The sequence below is a fragment of the Chiloscyllium punctatum genome, chromosome 37 (assembly GCF_047496795.1).
Source record: "Chiloscyllium punctatum isolate Juve2018m chromosome 37, sChiPun1.3, whole genome shotgun sequence".
Classification (NCBI taxonomy): Eukaryota; Metazoa; Chordata; class Chondrichthyes; order Orectolobiformes; family Hemiscylliidae; genus Chiloscyllium; species Chiloscyllium punctatum.
The window spans coordinates 18385547-18405650 of NC_092775.1; the positions used below are offsets into that span (position 1 = coordinate 18385547).

Below are 20104 nucleotides of genomic sequence, written 5' to 3' on the forward strand. Positions count from 1 at the left end.
TAATTGTTTCTGTAAATGTCAGTTGTGTACTAACGAGTATGTCCCTGACCTGAAAAAGAACGACCTCGCAACCAGTATGGCATAAAATGCTTTAAACAATTGATTTTTTAAAATGCAGAGCGTTCTGGTATAACGCGACAGTTGGGTCCCTCCGGAAAATTGCGCTATGAAACCCGCTATAGAAATCATGTTGTAGAAGATCGCTGTAAAAAAAAAATCGTTCAGTAGGAAGTTCGTGTTATCCGACCAACGCTCACAATTCGTCGATCGTGTTTTGGCAATTCGTATTGAAACATGCGTTATACCAGAACAATCCATGCTGTCACTAGGGTAATTTGGAAAGCATGGAGGTCAATGCTAAAAACCTCAAACAAATGTCACCTAATGACAATATGGAGACAGCCAGGACTGCAGATGCTGGGAAGTCAGAGTCACTTTCGAAAACTGATTTGAGGCAGATGTTCGCAGGTAAAGGGACGGCTGGAAAATAGGATGCCTTCAGAAATGAGATAACAAGAATCCAGAGAAAGTATATTCCTGTCAGGTTGAAAGGGAAGGCTGGTAGGTATAGGGAATGCTGGATGACTAAAGAAAGAGGGTTTGGTTAAGTAAAAGAAGGAAGCATATGTCAGGTATCGACAGGATAGATCGAGTGAGCTACAAAGAGAGGCTGAACAGGCTGGGGCTGTTTTCCTTGGAGCGTCGGAGGCTGAGGGGTGACCTTATAGAGATTTACAAAATTATGAGGGGCATGGAGAGGATAAACAGACAAGTCTTTTCCCTGGGATCAGGGAGTCCAGAACTAGAGGGTATAGGTTTAGGGTGAGAGGGGAAAGATACAAAAGAAACTTAAGGGGCAACTTTTTCACACAGAGGGTGGTACGTGTAGGGAATGAGCTGCCAGGGGATGTGGTGGAGGCTGGTACAATTGCAACATTTAAGAAGCATTTGGATGGGTATATGAATAGGAAGGGTATGGAGAGATTATGGGCCAGGTGCTGGCAGGTGGGACTAGATTGGGTTGGGATATCTGGTTGGCATGTATGGGTTAGACCAAAGGGTCTGTTTCCATGCTGTATATCTCTATGACTCTATATTGATGTACAGCACGGAAATAGAGCCTTCCGTTGACCAGATATCCTAAATTACCAGCACCTGGCCCATATCCCTCTAAACCATTACTATTCATATACCCATCCAGATGCCTTTTAAATGTTATAATTGGACCTGCCTCTACCACTTCCTCTAGCAGCTCATTTCATACACACACCACCCTCTGCATGAAAAAGTTGCCCTTCGCTCCCTTTTATTTCTTTCCCTTCTCAGCCTAAACCCCTCGTGCTGGATTCTCCCACCACAAGGAAAAGAGCTTATCTATTTACCCTATCCATGCCCCTCATGATGTTATAAATCTCTGTAACCTCCAGTCGATTCAGCTTCATACATTCCTCACACCCGATTTCCTATTAGGCCTTCATTCTATTCCTCTGATGATACCATCTTTCACAGGGGTCCTCAGACATGTCCACATGGCTCATAAACTGAGGACTCCCTGCTCATGGTCAACAGGCCCCTCAGCCATGACTGACTCATTTCCTGCACTTCTCCCCTCATACCAGTGTGATGATTGCATCCCAGTGTTACAATTTCAAGTATATACGAGGGACAGGCTGAACAGCAATTTAAAACAGCAGAGAAAGCAAGATATTAAAAAAAATACTTCAATAAAAGAACAACTTTGAACTGTTTGACAAAGATTAACTACTTACCATGCAACATATTGCTGAGGGACTTAGACTACAGCTGTTAGATATGTTTTTAATTGTGCAGTAAATTCTTTCAGATAATTATCTTGTTTTGCAACCTCAAAATGGCATGCAAAGTCAAAGTCAATCACTGACTAAAGGACATTCCATTAGCACTCCATGGGTCATACAAAGTACTTCAGCACAACTGTGGAAAGGTCATATGTTTTGACCTCAACCACTTCGTTATAGTGAATTCCACAGGTTCACCACTTCCTGCAATTTCTCATCTCAGTCCAAAAAAAGGTTTCTCCCTTCTCCTTGAACTATGACCTCTGGCTCTGGACTCCCCCAGCATCAGGAACATTCTTCCTGCATATACCCTGTTCAGTCTTGTTAAGAGTTTTATAGGTTCCTGTATGATTCCCCCATTAACAAGACAAGCTGTCTCAATCTCTCCTCAGACACCGATCCTGCCCAGGAATTTATTTGGTAAACCTTTGTTGTACTCCCTTCTGCAGCAAGAAGGGCATCCTTTCTCAGATAGGGACACCAAAACTGCACACAATATTCCAGGTGTGGTCTTACTAATATCCTAATTGCAGCAAGATATCCTTGTTCCTGTACTCGAATCCTCATGCTATAAAGGCCAACTTACAGTTTGCCTTTTGACTGCCTGCCTGCATTGTGTGCTTAGGTGTTTTCATGCAGCGTTGCTGGAACTAAGTCTCAATGAACATTTCCCTCTCAATTTACAGCCAAATAATAGTCTGCCTTCCTATTTTTGCTACCAAAGTGGATAATCTCATATTTATCCATATGATACTCGGTCTGCCATGCATTTCCCCAATCTCAGCCTATCCAAATCACACTGCAATATCTCTGCATCATCTTCACAGCTCACCCATCCATCCAGCTCTGTATCTGCAAATCTTGAGATATTACTTTTAATTCTATCATCTAAGTCATGAACATTTCTGTGAATAGCTGGAGTCATAGCACTAATTTCTACAATCACTGCATAACTTCTAGTTTTAAAAAACAAGTTTATTCCTATTGTTTACTGTCTGCTAAGAAATCTTCTATCCATCTAAATACACAACCCAAATCCCATGTGTTTCAATTTTACACAATCTCTTAAGAAGGCTTTTGACAAAAGCCCACATAAAGTCCAAATAAACCACACCCACTTGCTCCTCTGATCAACTCTACTGGTTACACCCTCAAAGGATGACAGTAGATTTGTTAACCATAGTTGCTTTTTTTCTAAATCCATTAGGTGTCTGATTCTATCACTGTTTTCTAATCAGTGAGATATCAGCTGAGATATTTGTATCATTGATAGTCACAGGTGAGGTGCCAGAAGACTGGAGCTTGGCTAACATGGTCCACTATTTAAGGTGGTTAGGAAAAGCCAGGGAGCTATAGACCAGTGAGCCTGACATCGGTGGTAAGTTGCTGGAGGGAATCCTGAAGGACAGGATGTACATGTATTTGGAAATACAAGGACTGATCAGGGATAGTCAGCATGGCTTTGTGTGGGGAAAGTCATGTCTCACAAACTTGATTTAGTTTTTTGAAGTAACAAAGAGGATTGATGAGGGAAGACCGATGGATGTGATCAACACGGACTTCAGTATGATGTTCAACAAGGTTCCTCATGGGAGACTGGTTAGCAAGGTTAGGTGTCATGGAATATAGGGAGAACTAGCCATTTGGATACAGAACTGGCTCAAAGGTAGAAGACAGAGGGTGGTGGTGGTAGAGGGTTGCTTTTCAGACTGGAGGCCTGTGACCAGTGGTGTGCCACAAGGATCAGTGCTGGATCCACTACTTTTCATCATTTACATAAATTATTTGGATATGTACATGAGGTATTGTTAGTTTAAGCTTGCAGATTACACCAAAATCAGAGGTGGAGTGGACAGCGAAGGTTACCTCAGAATCTTGATCAGATGGGGCTGAGGAGTGGCAGATGGAGTTTAAATTTAAATAAATGCAAGGTACTGCATTTTGGAAAAGCAAATCTTAGCAGGGCTTATAGACTTAATGGTAAGGTCCTAGGGAGTGTTGCTGAACAAAGAGACCTTGGAGTGCAGGTTCATAGCTCCTTGAAAGTGGAGTTACAGGTAGAGAGAGGATAGTGAGGCAGTTGTTTGGTAAGCTTTCCTTTTTTGGTCAGAGTATTGAGTACAGGAGTTGGGAGGTCATGTTGCGGCTGTACAGGACATTGGTTAGGCCACTGTTGGAATATTGCATGCAATTCTGGTCTCTTTCATATCAAAAGGTTGTTGTGAAACTTGAAAGGATTGAGAAAAATCTTACAAGAATGTTGCAAGGGCTAGAGGATTTGAGCTACAGGAAGAGACTGAATAGGCTGGGGCTGTTTTCCCTGGAGTGTCGAAGGCAGAAGGGTGACCTTTTCGGTGTCTATAAAATCATGAGGGGCATGGATAGGAAAAATAGACAACGTCTTTTCCCTGGGGTGGGAGAGTCCAGAACTAGAGGGCATAGGTTTAGAGTGTGGGGAAAAATATAAAAAGGGCCAAAGGGACAACTATTTCATGCAAAGGGTGGTGCCACAGAAAGAGGTGGAGGCTGGTACAATTACAGCATTTAAAAGGCATCCAAATGGATATATGAATATGAAGGGTTTAGAGGGATATGTGCTAAGTGCTGGAAAATGGGACTAGATTAGGTTGGGATATCTGGTTGGCATGGACAAGTTGGACCAAAGGGTCTGGTTCTGTGCTGTACATCTCGATGACTCTGAGTTGCAAAACTAAGAAACTTTCAGTTGTGTCTGGCTTCAATTTTTTTGTACAGGACAGGACAACTATATTTCAGAGCTGATAACATGCACTTTGACATTACTGTATTTCTAGTGGTTAAGCATCTCTGTAGGTTAGATTGCTGCATCTAATTCTGACTGCGAATCATGGGTACAACATATATTGACTTACATGGACAAATACCAGTTATGTGCAATCTACAAAATCTGTTCATGAAAAACTTGTTTTCTTCGGAAACAAATCCTTTACTGAATAGTCCCATTTTGCAAGTACACACACCTTTAAAATAACCAAATGTCAAAATAGCAATTATCACCAGCAATTTAAAATGTCACAGATGAAGCAACAAGTTTATTTTCCAGGTTACAGAAATAGTGGGTTTTATAACAGATTCAAAATGTATGTTAAACTTACAAGACCCTGCCGTCAAATGTACAGAAGAGCTTGGTATTTGAACATATGTTTAGAGTTGCACTCAAAAACATGACACTGTTCTAACTCAAAATATAACAAAAATAACAAACGATGTGAAATTAAATAAAAGTCACCTTGAACAATCTTGTTGTACCAGCAGAGAGGAAAAAAAAATCTCCCACTGCCCTAGCCACAAATTTATCAGAAGGCAAAGGTAAATGGTCTGGGAACAAGAAGCTATTAGTTACATTGATTCACAAAATGTATTAGAAAAACAAAATGAACTACATTTACATGACTGAGTTTGGAAAGGCTTCTGACATTCAAGACCATTGTCACTTTTTCTGTGACCAGCTAAATGGTTTTGTCTCATGTCAACATAATAAAGTTTAAGCTGTTCACCAATAATGTCTCCTTTCTTTTAAAAAAAAGAGAAAAAGCACAATCAATTTTATTTATAGGACTTGTAAGAATATAAACTGGAAAATGTCTGCTTTTTAATATCTCATTGTAGTTTCGGTATTTCCTTATGGATAAGGATCAATATTCTGGTCAACGCTATCCATCCTGTCGGTCACACAATATCCTGTCCCCCTCAAGTACCGATTAAGCACAGCAGCAGTCATCTTTTTTCCAGTCTACAGAAAATACATATTTAATGTCTGTATACAAATGTTCCAACATAGACAAGAGGAAACTCCCCACTGTTGCAGATCTGGGATACTACAATTCAGCTGAAAACAGTGATACCACTGTCATGAGATTTTATCCTCCACTCCAAACACAAGAACGAGATGGGTGAACAGCGTTTTATCAAGTATTTGACGTTCCTCTATGTTGATTCTACATGCAACATTCACAGTAGCAGGCAGGGATGAGAAGCTTGGACTGTGCTCCAATTTAGGCACCAACACATTGTGTTAATCAGTATGTAATTGTGGGATTCACCTCAAACATTGTTTTAGGAAACAATTCATGGAATTGTTTATAGAGATTTAAAAGAACCTTAAAACTTTCTATTTGCATAGAAAGACAAACAGGTAAGTTTATTCTACTTAGCGGTTCATACTATAAGGGTGTACGTAGTTGATTTTATATAAATAAATGGTGATTGAATACAGACAGATTAAAGTATTAGTTTACTGGGCACATGCATGTCTTTGCATACATTCCCAGTAATATGGCACATGGTCATCTGTACACACCAAGTGTTTTGATAGAATATGAAGTGTACATACACTGATTCAGAACAAAAGAATCAGTGTACGCTCGTTTATAAGGCGATTCTGTACTCAAGGATGTGTACATGTGGTGATTTGGTACAGACAGTTAGGAAAGTAAGCCTGTGTAAAGATACTCATTTGGTAAGTTTTATATACATGAATGCACTATAACTTCGGTATGTGTGTATACTAGTGATTCTGAGAAAGACAAATGGCTAACAAACAAGGCTCTATTTAGGTACTGAAAATTTCCAAATTAGGTTGGTTTGAAGAAATTAATTGGAGCATTTGGTAGAAAAAGGAACAAACTATTAAGAGTTTGTGAAAGAGAGGAAAATTAGTATAAAGTAACTTTTGAAGATGTACATTTGTTAAACAGGAGCTGTTAACCAAAAACGTTGTGTAAAAATAGTCCCTTACATCTTCCCTCTTATAAATACCATCAACATATCCCAAAGTAAAAGTGTGCCACATTTTCCTAAAAGGGGATCCCAAACAAGGAAAGTAACTTGGGAGAATGCCAAGAGAGAATTAATCTGTAAAACCATTTAATTGTCGGTAGGAAGTATTTTGGGGCAAAGCAGACCCCACAATATAGGTTTTGAAGATATGTTTTAAAATATTTACTTGTTATGTAAATTACTATTGGTGATAAAAGCCATTTAAGACAAAGTATGTTCCAGAGCCATTTAAAAGAGCAAAACAATTTCTTCTTTGATCAAAATAAACGTTAGTTAAAAATGCTTAAGTCATTTTGCTTGAATGCAAATAATTAACAGTGAAATGGACTAGGGTCATGATGGTTTAAAAACTCTGATGCCTTTTCATGTCATAACTGCAGAAGTAGACAAACTGGTCAAGGTTAAGGCACAGTTCCCATCACAGATCTACAGGCAAAGCACTATACTAACAGAGACTTGAAGCAACAAAAACAGCAAAACACAAAACAGGAAAGAATTGTTTGTTTACTTAAAAAATTAAATAGACTCCCCATTGAAAAACAATATGTTGCTCAGTTACTGTATAATTGCAAGATGCTTGTTTTTGGCTGATCATTTTTACATTTCTCATCAAGGACACTTAAAAAAAAACTTGGAGGGGGGGAAAGGGGGGTTAAAGACTGTAGTCAAACACGTACATTATCTTCTAAAGCCACAAGAGTAAAACAACCCCACAAAGTTTGGATATTCATGGCAGCATTTATCAAACTTGAGACAAAAAAAAATAAAACGTCCTCACATAATGGACTGAACAAGCTGTAGAAAACCTACAGCAAGAGACTAATTGGGCATTTGAACAACCTACCAAAAAACATTGGGGCTAAAGCCTCTTTTTGTCGTGTGGACAATTCTCCAATGATGTGCCCTTATTATCTTCAGGGACATCATGATTACTTCTGATCAACATGTCTTTTATGCAACAATGGAGACCGATACATAATAACCAGTCAGGATGACACAGTCATTTTTCAAGAGTGTTAGGAAAAACAATGTGGGGAGCAAAATTACAGTTTCCATTAGAACTTGTATTCACAGTTTGTTAGGATTTGGTGTGCTTGTGTATTTCTTGAAATCTAAGCATCACATCACCACAAAGCATCAGAAAGGGGCAGGAAATAGAAAATGCAAGAATAAATTAGTGTAGCTGTGATTGGCCCAGTCTCCAGCTAATAAGACATTTTCATATATAACCCACAACACATGGTTAGCAACTCCAATATTGATGCCTATTTGCCTTGGTAACTGGACCTACAACAGCCTTTGGTAAAGACATCCAATTGGCTGATTTCTACCTCACCGGAATTAGCATAACCACTTGTTCATCATTTAGGTGTCCTCCAGCTGCCATTTAAAACTGATAAGAACAAAAAAAAATCTACAGGCATGCACCCCAAAGCGGAGTATTTACCACTCAAGACCTAATCCAACAGCTGACCTGTTTGCAGCAGCAAGAGTTTCACATCTCATTTGTTTATAAGAGCACAGAGAGAGTGTCAGCCATCGTTTTGTTTGCTCAATTCTGATTAGCATACAGAAATGAAAGTAGAGTGGTTTAGGGGTGTGAACGGATAGAAGAGATTTGTGATCATCACAGTCCTTTTCCCCTCAAATTCGCCAATTTTTAAAATCCAGCTTCATGAAGCTTTTGCTTTCCTTGCACGTGGTGAGGTTCCACTTTCTGTTTTCACTGTTCCATTTGATGCATTAGCTGCAGAAAAACAAACAAAAAACATGAAGGGAACAAAATTAGTTCAAGACAACTAATGCAGTTTTTTCCCCCTCAATTAAGATGAACCAAGAGCCAACTTCTTATAAGAATCAAGGTCAATTGTTGGACTGGTGTCAGACCATGACACTACTTTATTCATTCTTGGGATTGGGCATTGGGCATCATTTAATGGCCTGGCATTTATTGTCCATCTCTAATCATCCTTGAGAAGATGGTGGTGAGCTGCCTTGTTATTGAACTGTTGTAGGTACACCCAGATTGCTATTGGGAAGGGAGTTAGAGGATTTTGAGCCAACAACAGTGAAGGAAAAGCAATATATTTCCAAGTCAGGATGGTGAGTTTCTTAGACAAGAAATTGCAGGTGGTGGCATTCTCTTGCTTTTCTGTCCGGATGGTACTGATGGGAGGCTGGATAGGCTAGGAGTTTTTCTCTGGAAATTAGAAGACTAAGGGGTGACCTGATAGAGATTTATAAAGTAATGAGAGGTATAAATAAGAGTTACAGAATAGTCAAAGTCCTTTGCCCAGGGTAGAGGGCATAAGTTTCAAGTTAGAAGGGCAATATTTTAAAAGGGATCTAAGGGGCAACTTGTTCACACAGAGGATGGTGCATATCTGAAATGAACTGCTAGAAGAACTGGTAGGTGCAGGTACAATTACAACATTTAAAAGACATTTGGACAAGTGCATGAATATTTATTGTCAATATCAAGAATGTAGTGACAAGCGTTGCAACAATACAGTGACATTTGAGTAAAAAGAAATAACATTAAATAGGAAGTTCATCTTCTACACAAGGAGTCAACAAACTGGTTGCATGTCTTTTGAAAGGTCTCTGCAAATCCCACAGCCAGCGCCACTACTGTCGCAGCCGACGACCCACTGAGTCTATGCTGCGGGCCTATCACAGTCAGGAGATCTCTTCTGGCACTGCTGCCACAGATACCCAATCACTACTGCTGCAACCGATGGCCCACTGAGTCCTTGCTGTGGCACCAAGCATGTGCCAACTTTCCACTGTGGACCTAATGCAGCCCCCTCTCCGCTATAGCCAATGGCCTGAATTCCCAAGTCCAGGCTCCAGGTCTACCAAAACCAGGAGTCCTCACTCCAGGCATCATCATCACTGTGGCTTCCCCATGATGTCAGAAGATGAAAGAACAGAGAAAGAAAAAGGGAGAGACAGAGAGTGATAACGAGAGGGGGCATGTGGCCAACCTAAAGGATATGAGTTCAAGAGTCTGAACACTACTTACCATGCCTGTGCTGCCACCTTGCATTAAACCTTTCCTATTCAGGAATGCAGAGTGATACAGACCAAACACACGCAAATGGGACTAGATCAGTTTTGGAAATCTGGTTAGCATGAATGAGTTGGACCGTAAGGTTTGTTTCCAGGCTGTATGATTCTATGATTTGAAAAGTGAAAGTCTGGCATAGGTTGACGAAGGAGCTGTGGGGAATTTCTGCAGTCCATCTCGTAGATAATATACACTACTGGTATTATTCAGCGATGGCAGAGGGTGTAAATGTTAGAAGATATTCTGTTAATCAAGTGGATTGCTTTGTCTTGATTACTTTTTGGAGTTGCACTCATCCAGTCAAATGAAGAATATTTAACTATACTCCTTACTTGTACCTTGCAAAAAGTAGGCAGGCTTCAGGAAATCAGAACATGCATTCATTCGCAAGATTTTTAGCCTCTGACCTGTACCCGTAGCCACAATATCTATACAACTAATCCAGGTTATCACCTGGTTAATTGTAACCCCAAAGATGTTCATCGTAAGGGATTCAGTGATGGTAATGCCACTAAATTTTTAAGGGGTGATAGTTATATTTTCTCTTGGAGAGAGTCATTGCCTAGAATCGTATCATGAGGTTACTTATGCCACTTATCAACCTGAACCTGGATATTGTCCATGTCTTGCCACATTTCGGCATGAATGCTTCAATGTTTGAGAAGTCATAAATAGTGAACATTGAGCAATTATCAGAGAACATCCTCACTCCTGACCCTATGATGGAAGAAAAGGTAATCGGTGAAGCAGCTAAAGATGGTCAAGCCTGAGGAACACATGCAGCTTCCTATCCTGGAGCATTGGTAACCATAAAATATAATTCCACTGAACAGCTGACAGAAGGTAAGCAGGTGAAATGAAGAGAATAAGCATCACTGAAAGATGTCTGACCACAAAAGATGGAGAAACCAAAAAAGGTGTTGGAGAATAGTTGAGCATGAAAAAAAATCACCTTAGTTTGCCAATTTTAATTCAAATTGAGAACAGAAATTTTCTTCACTTTGTACTACTGCACGCAGATAAATTCCCATGATCCAGCCAGCATTCTTCAATGAAATGAGGAACTATACATGAGCTATACAGGTACCAAACTATGACTGCTTGCCTAAGACAGTTAACACAAGTCTGCATGAGAGAGTAATTTTCAACTCCTGGATCCTCTATGATACTTTTATGGTAAAAGACTTTTTTATGGAATAATGAACAACAGATTTCACACAAATTATTCTAGCTAAGGTGCTAATTTATTGTTTTAAGATACCAGTTCAGATGGAAACTGAACACACAGTTTCAGTCTACTCAAATTCATGCAATGTAATCCCAAACGCTGGAGTATGTCAAAGACAAAGGTCTGATAGTGACTCCATTCTAGATTCATTTTGTGTCTGTTTAAAAGATGAGGCAACTTCTAAGATGCAAGAGGCTTTTTCACAGAACATAAAAATTAAAGTTTGTGGTTAGGTTTAAATAAGAGGGCTACCCATAATGCGTTTTGAGCATCATTACAGACATATATGGTATTTGCAAGTAAAGCCTGCTTGCTCTTATTTTATTTTTTCCAATGTCCACTTTTCAATATTCCAATTATCTTTCCTTGGTCTCAAAAGGCTACCTTTCGAAGTTGCTATTCTTCATATCTTTACCAACCTCCAACATTCTGCAAATATTAAGACGGATATAATGAAATCTTGTCTGTGACATCTAATGCTACCTGGCTTGCTGTGTTCTTCCAATCTCCTGCCTGTCTACTGTGACATCTAATAGCAACACATGGCACATAAAACATTCTGTACCTGGGCCTTGAATTCTGACAGTATCCCCACAGAAACAGCTGTTTTATTGGGCTGTGACAGTCTCTCGATGAAGTTGTCGTATGAGACTGAGAATCTAGTCAGGAGCTCAATTAGCTTAAATGTTTTTTAAAAAGTTACCATTCTTATGAATTAGGTATGTAACTTGAACAGAATGCTCAGTATTTTTAGTTTATGAGATTAAATCATGGAATGAAGGCTCCAAAAAGATGACAAAAGCAACATGATTGTTTAAGTTTTAACACTGACCCTTGTTATACTCTTTTTTTGAAGGTTTGCTCTTGGTATTAGCAACTTTTTTTCTGGGGATCTGATTCTGAGTGTGTTCTCTCCACTTCTTCAGCTGGAAGTTGATAAACTTCCACATCATCCATGCTTGTGTTAGGCAAATCGCACCTAAGCAACTAATCCTGTTCAAACATAAAAGGAAATTCAGGTCAATGAACGATATAGCTATTTGTTCTGAAAACATGCACAAAAACAAATTCAACCTATAACATAGCACTATAAGCTTGTTATAATATCACAAATGATAAATACCTATATACTATTTCAGCACACAGTCATCTGGAAATGTAATTTCAGCAAAGCATCTTTTAATTTAAACCAATCTCTTTGGGTTGTTTTGGCTGTGTAATGCATTGGAGTGGAGGCTAGTCACAATTCTCCACAGTGACTTTCCAAATTAGGGCAATAGAAAACAGCATTATAATATTTCTCTGCAGGAAAGGAGTATAATTTAGAGGGAGAATAATAGTCATCAGTCATCATGCATTTCGTGGCCAGTAACAGGCAAGGATTTTCTGAAGCTATGCAATCAGCCACCTGCCTGCAGTCTTGACTGCTGGTTGCTGGGAGATGGCATATTTCTTCCCCATTTAGAATTTAGAACATTTTTCATATTGTAAATAAAGCTTAGATGTATTCGCATTCATTTCATTATTTATTGCAGAAAGTGCAAGCCTTATTAAAAATCAAAGTGAAGACACTGAACCTTTTAAAAAAAAGAGAAAATTACTGCTGACGTTTGTATGATTTTTTTCAATGAAAAATTACTTGCATTTTTTAAAATGTCTTAACACATTACCAGAATCTGTTCAAGACTTCTTGCCTAGAGCACTCTATTATTCTGAAAAGTAATTACGTCCATGATGTGGCCAATTCATCCACTGGAGTCTCAGACCAAGTGGTACATCAAGGTATTCGATTTTGACTTGATTTGATTTATTGTAGTCACACGTACCCAAGTACAGTGAAAAGCTTTGTTTTGCGAGCTGTACAGGCAGATCATAGCAATCAAGAATATATTAGAGATCATAGGGTGCTTAGACAGAGTGAGGCATATAAGGTCACAGCCTCATAGGAGGTGCACAAAGCAAGATCAACATTATTTGAAGTTGGAGATGCCTGTCCGATAGAATAATTACTGTAGGGAAGAAGCTGTTCTTGAACCAGTTGGTACACGTTCAAGCTTCTGTACCTTCTCCCTGACAAAAGAAGTTGGAAGACAGCATCACTGGGATGAGAGGGGTCTTTGATGACGTTGCCAGCTTCTCTGTGGCGGCGGCGGCGGCGAAGTGTAAATGAAGTCAACGGACGGGAGGCTGGCTTCCGTGATGGTACGGGCTGTGCACAAAACTCTAGTTTCTTACAGTTCAAAGCAGAGCAGTTACATTACCAGGCTGTTATCCATCCAGATGGATGGTTTTCTGTGATGCAGTTGTAAAAGCCATAAGAGTCTGTAAAGGAACGTAAAAGGTGCCTACAGGGGCTAGACAGACACAGGGTTGGAACTTGGAGGGGTAGAGTGGCAGCAGAATAGGTTGGCTGTCTCATCCAGGAAGGATGCATAAATGACAGAACTTCAAGAATGACAGTCTTTTATCTTGCTAAGTAGTCTGTCATTAAATAACTGTTTTATTAAAAAATATTAAACCATTCTTTATATGGAGTACACTCATACTATGAGTATTGGGTCAGCTAAATTAAAATGCTATGAAATCTAGTAGCATATTGGACTAGTATTTTAGAGATGAATTCAAATAAAAGTTCCTGAAAAAACCATCAGGGCAACTTTCTACTTGATGAATTTCTAAAAGAGATTAATTTTGGTCTAAGATAGGTGTAAGGTGCATGAATAGAATGAGCTATTTTACTGCCTCAATTTATGACCAATTAGTCTGACATATAAAGACATTTTTTCTATTAACCATTCCGAAACAACGTTTACCCATAAGTCTTACACAAATAAAATAACTTTTTATAAGCTTGGTAAATCCTGACTTGTGTTTTAATAAAGAAATAAACTCCATAGTTATCTTTTGTTCTTAAAGATGAGATTATCTAATGCTTTATTTCAAAAGCAATAAACTATTACCTGGTTTAAAGATATTTGCATATTTCCACCTATAACTAAATTAAAGAATTCATCTCAGATTGGAGTGATCTGATGCATCATTGAATGATACAGCACTTAAAACATAAAATATCCATTTAGCCCAACTGCTCAATGTTGGCACTTGTGCTATACTTATTACTTCACCGAAACACAGCAACAGATCCTATTCTCTTTTGTCTACCTTCACTTTAAAACATCTCATTCATTTCAATGACTTTGTTCCAACTCAGCTATTCTCTAGGCTGTCTTTCCAGCACATAAAAGAAACATAGTGATCTTCTATTAGATCATAGCACCTACAAAAAAGGTAACAGCATAATTTTCACCAGACATTTCTTTGAAATCAAGATATCCTAGGCAAAATGTTACAAATTAAGTTTCAAAAAAGTCACTCAAACCTCTACCAATTTGATAGGTCTGCTACCAAAATATTTGTTTTAAAACTCCAAGGACACATAGCTACATAAAGTTTACACTGGAATACTGAGGCTGTTTAAGATGTCTTCATATTTTCAAAAACCTTGTGATGCAAAAATGATAGATGGTTTTATCTTAATGGAAAATGTTATTTTTCTATTAATAAATTTGGGTAATCAATTAAAAATGGAAAAAATGGTTAGAATGGTGGGAACAAAGTGCAATAATAGAAATTCTAAAAGGATAGGACCTGTACATAGCACACCTGGGAATAGGTTTCTTCCTTTTTATTTACAATCTGGACAAATGCATTAGATATTATGTAGTTTAACTTTATGTAAGATACCAATGTGTTGGAAAACAGGATTCTGAAGTTAGAAACTAAACTTTCTAAGATCCAAAAGTATTAACAACACAGGATAACAATTATAAATACAAGTGTTTTGTAGCTTAAAGTTAGATCTGTCTGCGAGAAACTGAAGGAATTGATATTTATACTGTTAAATTCAGTGACAGTTCAAAGTGCTCACTGCTATACTTGCAAAAAGATTATCAGATAATAGGAAGGATTCAAACAAAAAAGATTTCATGGTCAGTGAAGGGTTGCTAATGATGCCAAACCTGCAGCAGTGACAAACTTATTTAAAATTAACTTTTATTTTCACTCCAAAGTATAATGTGCACAATAGATGGCACTAATTAGACGGGTTTTAATCAAACTAAAGGAAAACCAATTATACAAAAGTGTAGTCAGAAATAACGCAGTGTCATAACAGAGAAAAGGATTTCAAGGGATGCAATGCCCCATGTCAGGAGTTGGCCAAGTTGATTTCCTGTGTACAAAGTAACCATATTTCAAGCTGAATTTGCACTTTTAAGATAATAAACATACACTGGCTCTTCGAACACAACTGCCAGTAGCTCACATTACCAATATCAGCATGTTATTTTGAAACGCTCCTAGCGCAAACCAAAGTATATCCATGCAGAAAGAGAAGAAAAATTCACATGAAATGTTGCATGGTTTGCAATTTCACAAAAGTTACCAACTAGATAATTAGCGGTACTGGTGGGAAAGTCCAGTCACCATCATGGTCAAGAATGATGCAAATGGTTTTTAAACAAAATCTGGCTCTAAAGGATTTTTAAAAACTAAGCTATACACTAAACACAAGTTAATTCATAATCAAACATTATCTAACAGTAGCCCATGCCTTTATGTTAAAATATAAAACTTAGAACCTCATGCAGACAATTAGGTACAATTCTTGTTCAAACACCAAACTCTCAAAATCACTAGTTGCCTACCTGACAGTCAATGTATTGAAATTTCCATTTGCAACTGAGAAGTCTTCAGTCCCTGCTCTTGCAAGGCCAAAGCCAAATGTGAGGACAGAGAAAGTCAAAGTGAGGAGGCGAGCCATTACGAAAAGTAAAGCCCAAAGTGTGAAGCTGAAGAGAATAGAACAAACCTTATTAAAAGAACAAAGTGAAGATCCTTCTACTATATTTTTTTCAGTACATACTGAGCACATAATTCCTGGAACGTTAAAATATATTGAAGATTACAATCAGTTACTTGGAACAAAAAGCAAAATATTAGCATACTGTATTTGTCAATTTCAACAGTTGTGTCGCAAAGCAACTCAGACTCTAAAAACTGAAGCTCATTTGTCTGATTACACTCCGCATGCTAAGTTTAAACTGATCAGAGCTATTCACCAACTCTCCAATCAGTGGAAATTGTATTAACATATTTTTCAGAGTATGAATGTCTAGTTTTCAATATACTGAACAAATTAATTATTATTGTTTTGTTCTTCTACTTTATGTTTCTAATTGTCAAACTTACAAATGTTGCTGGCTTGTCATGTCTGAATTAAATTGCATTTGCACCTTGTAAGGAATTTATATTCAAGAGGAAACAGTGCAGTGGTAATGTCATTAAATTAGAAATTCAGAGACCCAAGCTATTGTTTCAGAGACACCAATTAAAATTCCACAATGGCAGCTGGCAGAATAGGAATTCAATTAATAAATCTGAAATATGAAGCTCGTCCAAAGGGGTGGTGTAGTGGCAGTATTCCTACCTCTAGACCAGGAGTCTCAGGTTCATGTCACTTGCTCCAGAGGTGTTTAATAACATCAATGAACAGGTTGATTAGAAAATATTTACAAAGCTAGTTCTGGTAATGGTGACCATTAAACTATAATCAATTCATGTAAAAATCCATCTGGTTCACTTATACCCTTTAGGAGAGCAAATCTGCCATGCTTATCTGGTCTGGCTTACATATGACTACAGACACACAGCAATGCAGTTGACTCTTAGCTGTCCTCAAATTGTCTAACAAGTAATTTAGTTTAAGATATTATGGATGGACAAGAAATGCATCACTCAGATCCTTCCAACTCTTTGATCATCCATGGGCTGATTTGGTATATGCATCGGTCCACACTCCATTTTATCCTCTAAGGCTTTTTTTTAATACCAGCCTTTCCAGCTCAAATTACAATTTTACCAAATTTTGAGACTTATTTTTGTGACATCTACAAACTGAGTACCCCCCAAGGTCTCATCCAAAGCAATAATAAAGTAAACAAGTACTGCCCAATATGTCAGTAATTCTTGAAACCAAACACCCATTGATTTCTGTCAACTAGATCATAACTAACTTTAAACTGGAAACATCCAGTTCAGTCAACACTTAGACACGAAGGGCAGGTTATAACATTACTGCAATGTTACATTAACTGGTCCTGTTCATTATCTGTCCTTTTCAAATAGAGATGGTATACTGACTGTCCTGCTGTGTCCAATTCAGGGCTCAGGGACAGGCTGTGGGTGAGATAAGTAGAGGCATCCAGGAGGTAGAGTTACAGGAGCCTCAGCTCTTGACCTTGACCAACAAGTTGGAAGTCTTGCTCTGCGTGGATGGCAATGGGGGCTGCAGGGAGGATGAGTCAACTAACCGCAGCACCATGGTGCAGGGAGTCATCCATGTAGGGGGAGAGAAACAGAGTTGTAATTGGGGATAGTACAGTTAGGGGCATAGACACTGTTCTCTGTGATCAGATCGAGAGTCCCGAAGGTCGCATTGCCTACCTGGTGCTTGGGTCCAGGATATCTCACCTGGGCTGCAGAGGAACTTGGAGTTGGGGGGGGGAGCAAGTTCCAGTGGTCATGGTCCAAGTAAGTAAAACTAGGTCAGAGGTTCTGCAAAGGGATTATGAACAGCTGGAAATAAAATTAAAAAGCCGAACCAAAAAAAGGTAATAATCATTGGATTACGACCTGAGCCACAAGCTAATTGGCACAGGGTCGATAAGATTAAGTAGGTAAAAGCGTGGCTTATAGATTGGTGTGGTAGAAATGGGTTTGAATTCATGGGACATTGACAACTGTACCTGTTCTGATGGGACGGTCTTCATCTGAATCGTGCTGGGACCAGAATCTGTGCGAATTGCATGAGTAGGACTGCCAATAGGCAGCCTTTAGACTCAATAAGTTTGGGGGGGGGGGGGGGGTGTGTGGTTTCGGTTGGGGAAATGAGAAAAACTCAAATTAAAGGAAGAGATATGTTGTTACAGACCAAACCAGACCCTCTCAAATCATTTCAAGAAAGTTGCCCTGAGCCTAACTTTGATCGAGATGCAGCTGGTCAAACCAGTTAGTTTTAAACAAAACAAAAATTTATTTAGAAGATGACAAAATGAAACAAACAAAAGAGAACAGAATACCAAGGAACTTAACCTAAAACCCAACAGATTATCACAACTAATTATGCTCCAGAAACACCCCTTGGCACAAAAGGTAAAGTCAAACATAGAGTCTGACAAGAGAAGTATCAGAGAGAGAGGAGGGTCACCATGGACCTGCTTCTTTGTTTCCAGCAGCTTTTTAAATTGCCTGACTGCTTTCAAATGAATAGCCAGACCAACCAAACCAGAGAAAAGCTGAGCTGGGAGAACTGGCCACTCCCCTTTCATTGTATAAGTGTTTGCTTTAAACATGAAAGCCTTTTGCCTGAAGCTATAATCAAAATTGACCCTAAAACCTTTCAACTCCAGACTTTTCAGAATGTGTGCTTTTATGACCTCCTGAAAAAAAAAACCAAGAACATAACCTTGGTAAATGAGTGGCATCATCACACAGGTAAGAATACAGGTCAGTGATGTGGCAGATGGTGACCAGACAAGAGGTGAGGGACAGAACAGGTCAATGTCTTTAAGCACCAAGGAATTATCAAATAACTGGGGAAATTTATCAGGAAAACAAATTCAAAGACTTTGTCTCTGAATGAATAAAGCATTTGAAACAAAATTAATAAGTTAACGGCACAAATAGAAATAAAAAGGTACGATATGGTACTGATTACTGAGACATGATTACAAGGAGGCCACGTCTGGAAACTGAATATCCAAGGGTGCTCAGCATTTTGGAAAGGAATGGTAAAGGAGGTGATGTAGCTTTCCTGGTAAAGGTAGGAATCAACGTTCTAATAAGAAATTACACGAGCATGGGAGATCAAGAGGTGGAATCAGTATGGGTGGAAATAAGAAATGGCAAAGGGAAGAAAGTACTCGGCAGGAGTGATCTATATAGTACTTCTGCAGTGGTACACAGTATAAACCAAGAAATATTAGAGGCTTGCAAGAAATTTACAGCATTAATCATGGGTGATTTTAACATGCACATAGATCAGAAGAATCAAATTAATCAAATTGGCAAGGGTAGCCTGCAGACAGTTTTTTGAATGTATTAAAGATTTTTTTCTTGGAGTAGTATGTTAAGGAACCAACCAGGGACCATGCTACTCTGGATTTGGAATTGTGCAATAAGAAGAGGAGCGATTAATTGATGACACCACAGTTAAGGATCCGCTAGGGAGTAGTGACTGTAGTAGGACAGAATTCAAAATTCAGTTTGGAGGTAAGAAAGTGGAGTTGCACACTAGTGTTCTAGAATTAAACAAAGGAAATTACATAGGCATGAGACAGCTTTGGCCCGAGTAGATTGGGCACGAAAGCGAAAAAGTAAGACAGTGGATGAGCAGTGGCAGCTGATCAAACACGACTCGATTCCTCACAACTAAAATATATTCCACTGAGGAAAATGGGTAAAACGCATCCATGGTGACACATGGAGGTCAAGGACAATATAAATTCAAAAACTAAGGTATATCACATTGCAAAGGTCAGTGACAGACTGGAAAATTGGGAAACTTTCAAACATGAGCAAAGGAATAGTCAAAATTAATGAGAAGGACAAAGGTAAATTATGAAAGAAAACTAGCACAAAATGTCAAGAAGTATAGCAGAAGTATAGGTATATAAAAGGGAACAGAGTTGCAAAGGTGAACGTTGACCCCGTGGATGATAAAACCAGAGTGTTAATAGCAGGGAGCACTGAAATGGCAGAGATGCTAAATCAGTACTTTGCCTCAGTTTTCATGGAGGAGGACAACAGTACCATTCCTATTGGAATGGGCAAGTCAGAGGCAATAGAAAGGGTAGAACTTAGAACAAACAACATCGATAGGGAAAAGGTACTCAGCAAACTATTGGGACTGAGGGCAGATAAGTCCCCCAGGCCTCATGGTCTACATCCTAGGGTAAAGGAATTGCCAGCAGAGATAGTGGATCAATTGTTGTAATATTCCAACTTCCCTGGACATGGGTGAAGTTTCAATGCAGTGCCCTTAGTCAAAAAGGGAGAGGGGCAATAAATGGGAAATTGCAAACCAGTTAGTTTAACATCTGTTGTTGAGCA

The 20104-nt window shown here is 38.7% G+C and overlaps 1 protein-coding gene across 2 annotated transcripts in view; it reads right to left on the bottom strand.

Moving 5' to 3' along the window:
- Positions 1–4859: 4859 nt before the first annotated feature.
- Positions 4860–20104, bottom strand: part of LOC140462904 (translocating chain-associated membrane protein 1-like 1) — a 107247-nt gene continuing 92002 nt past the window's right edge. For both annotated transcript variants that reach the window (XM_072556351.1, XM_072556352.1), the window contains 3 exons: positions 15640–15783; positions 11766–11926; positions 4860–8382 (listed from right to left, as the gene is read on the bottom strand). In XM_072556351.1, coding sequence (XP_072412452.1) covers positions 8309–8382; positions 11766–11926; positions 15640–15783 — 379 coding nt within the window. In that variant the 3' untranslated portion in view covers positions 4860–8308. The remainder of the gene's footprint in view (positions 8383–11765; positions 11927–15639; positions 15784–20104) is intronic.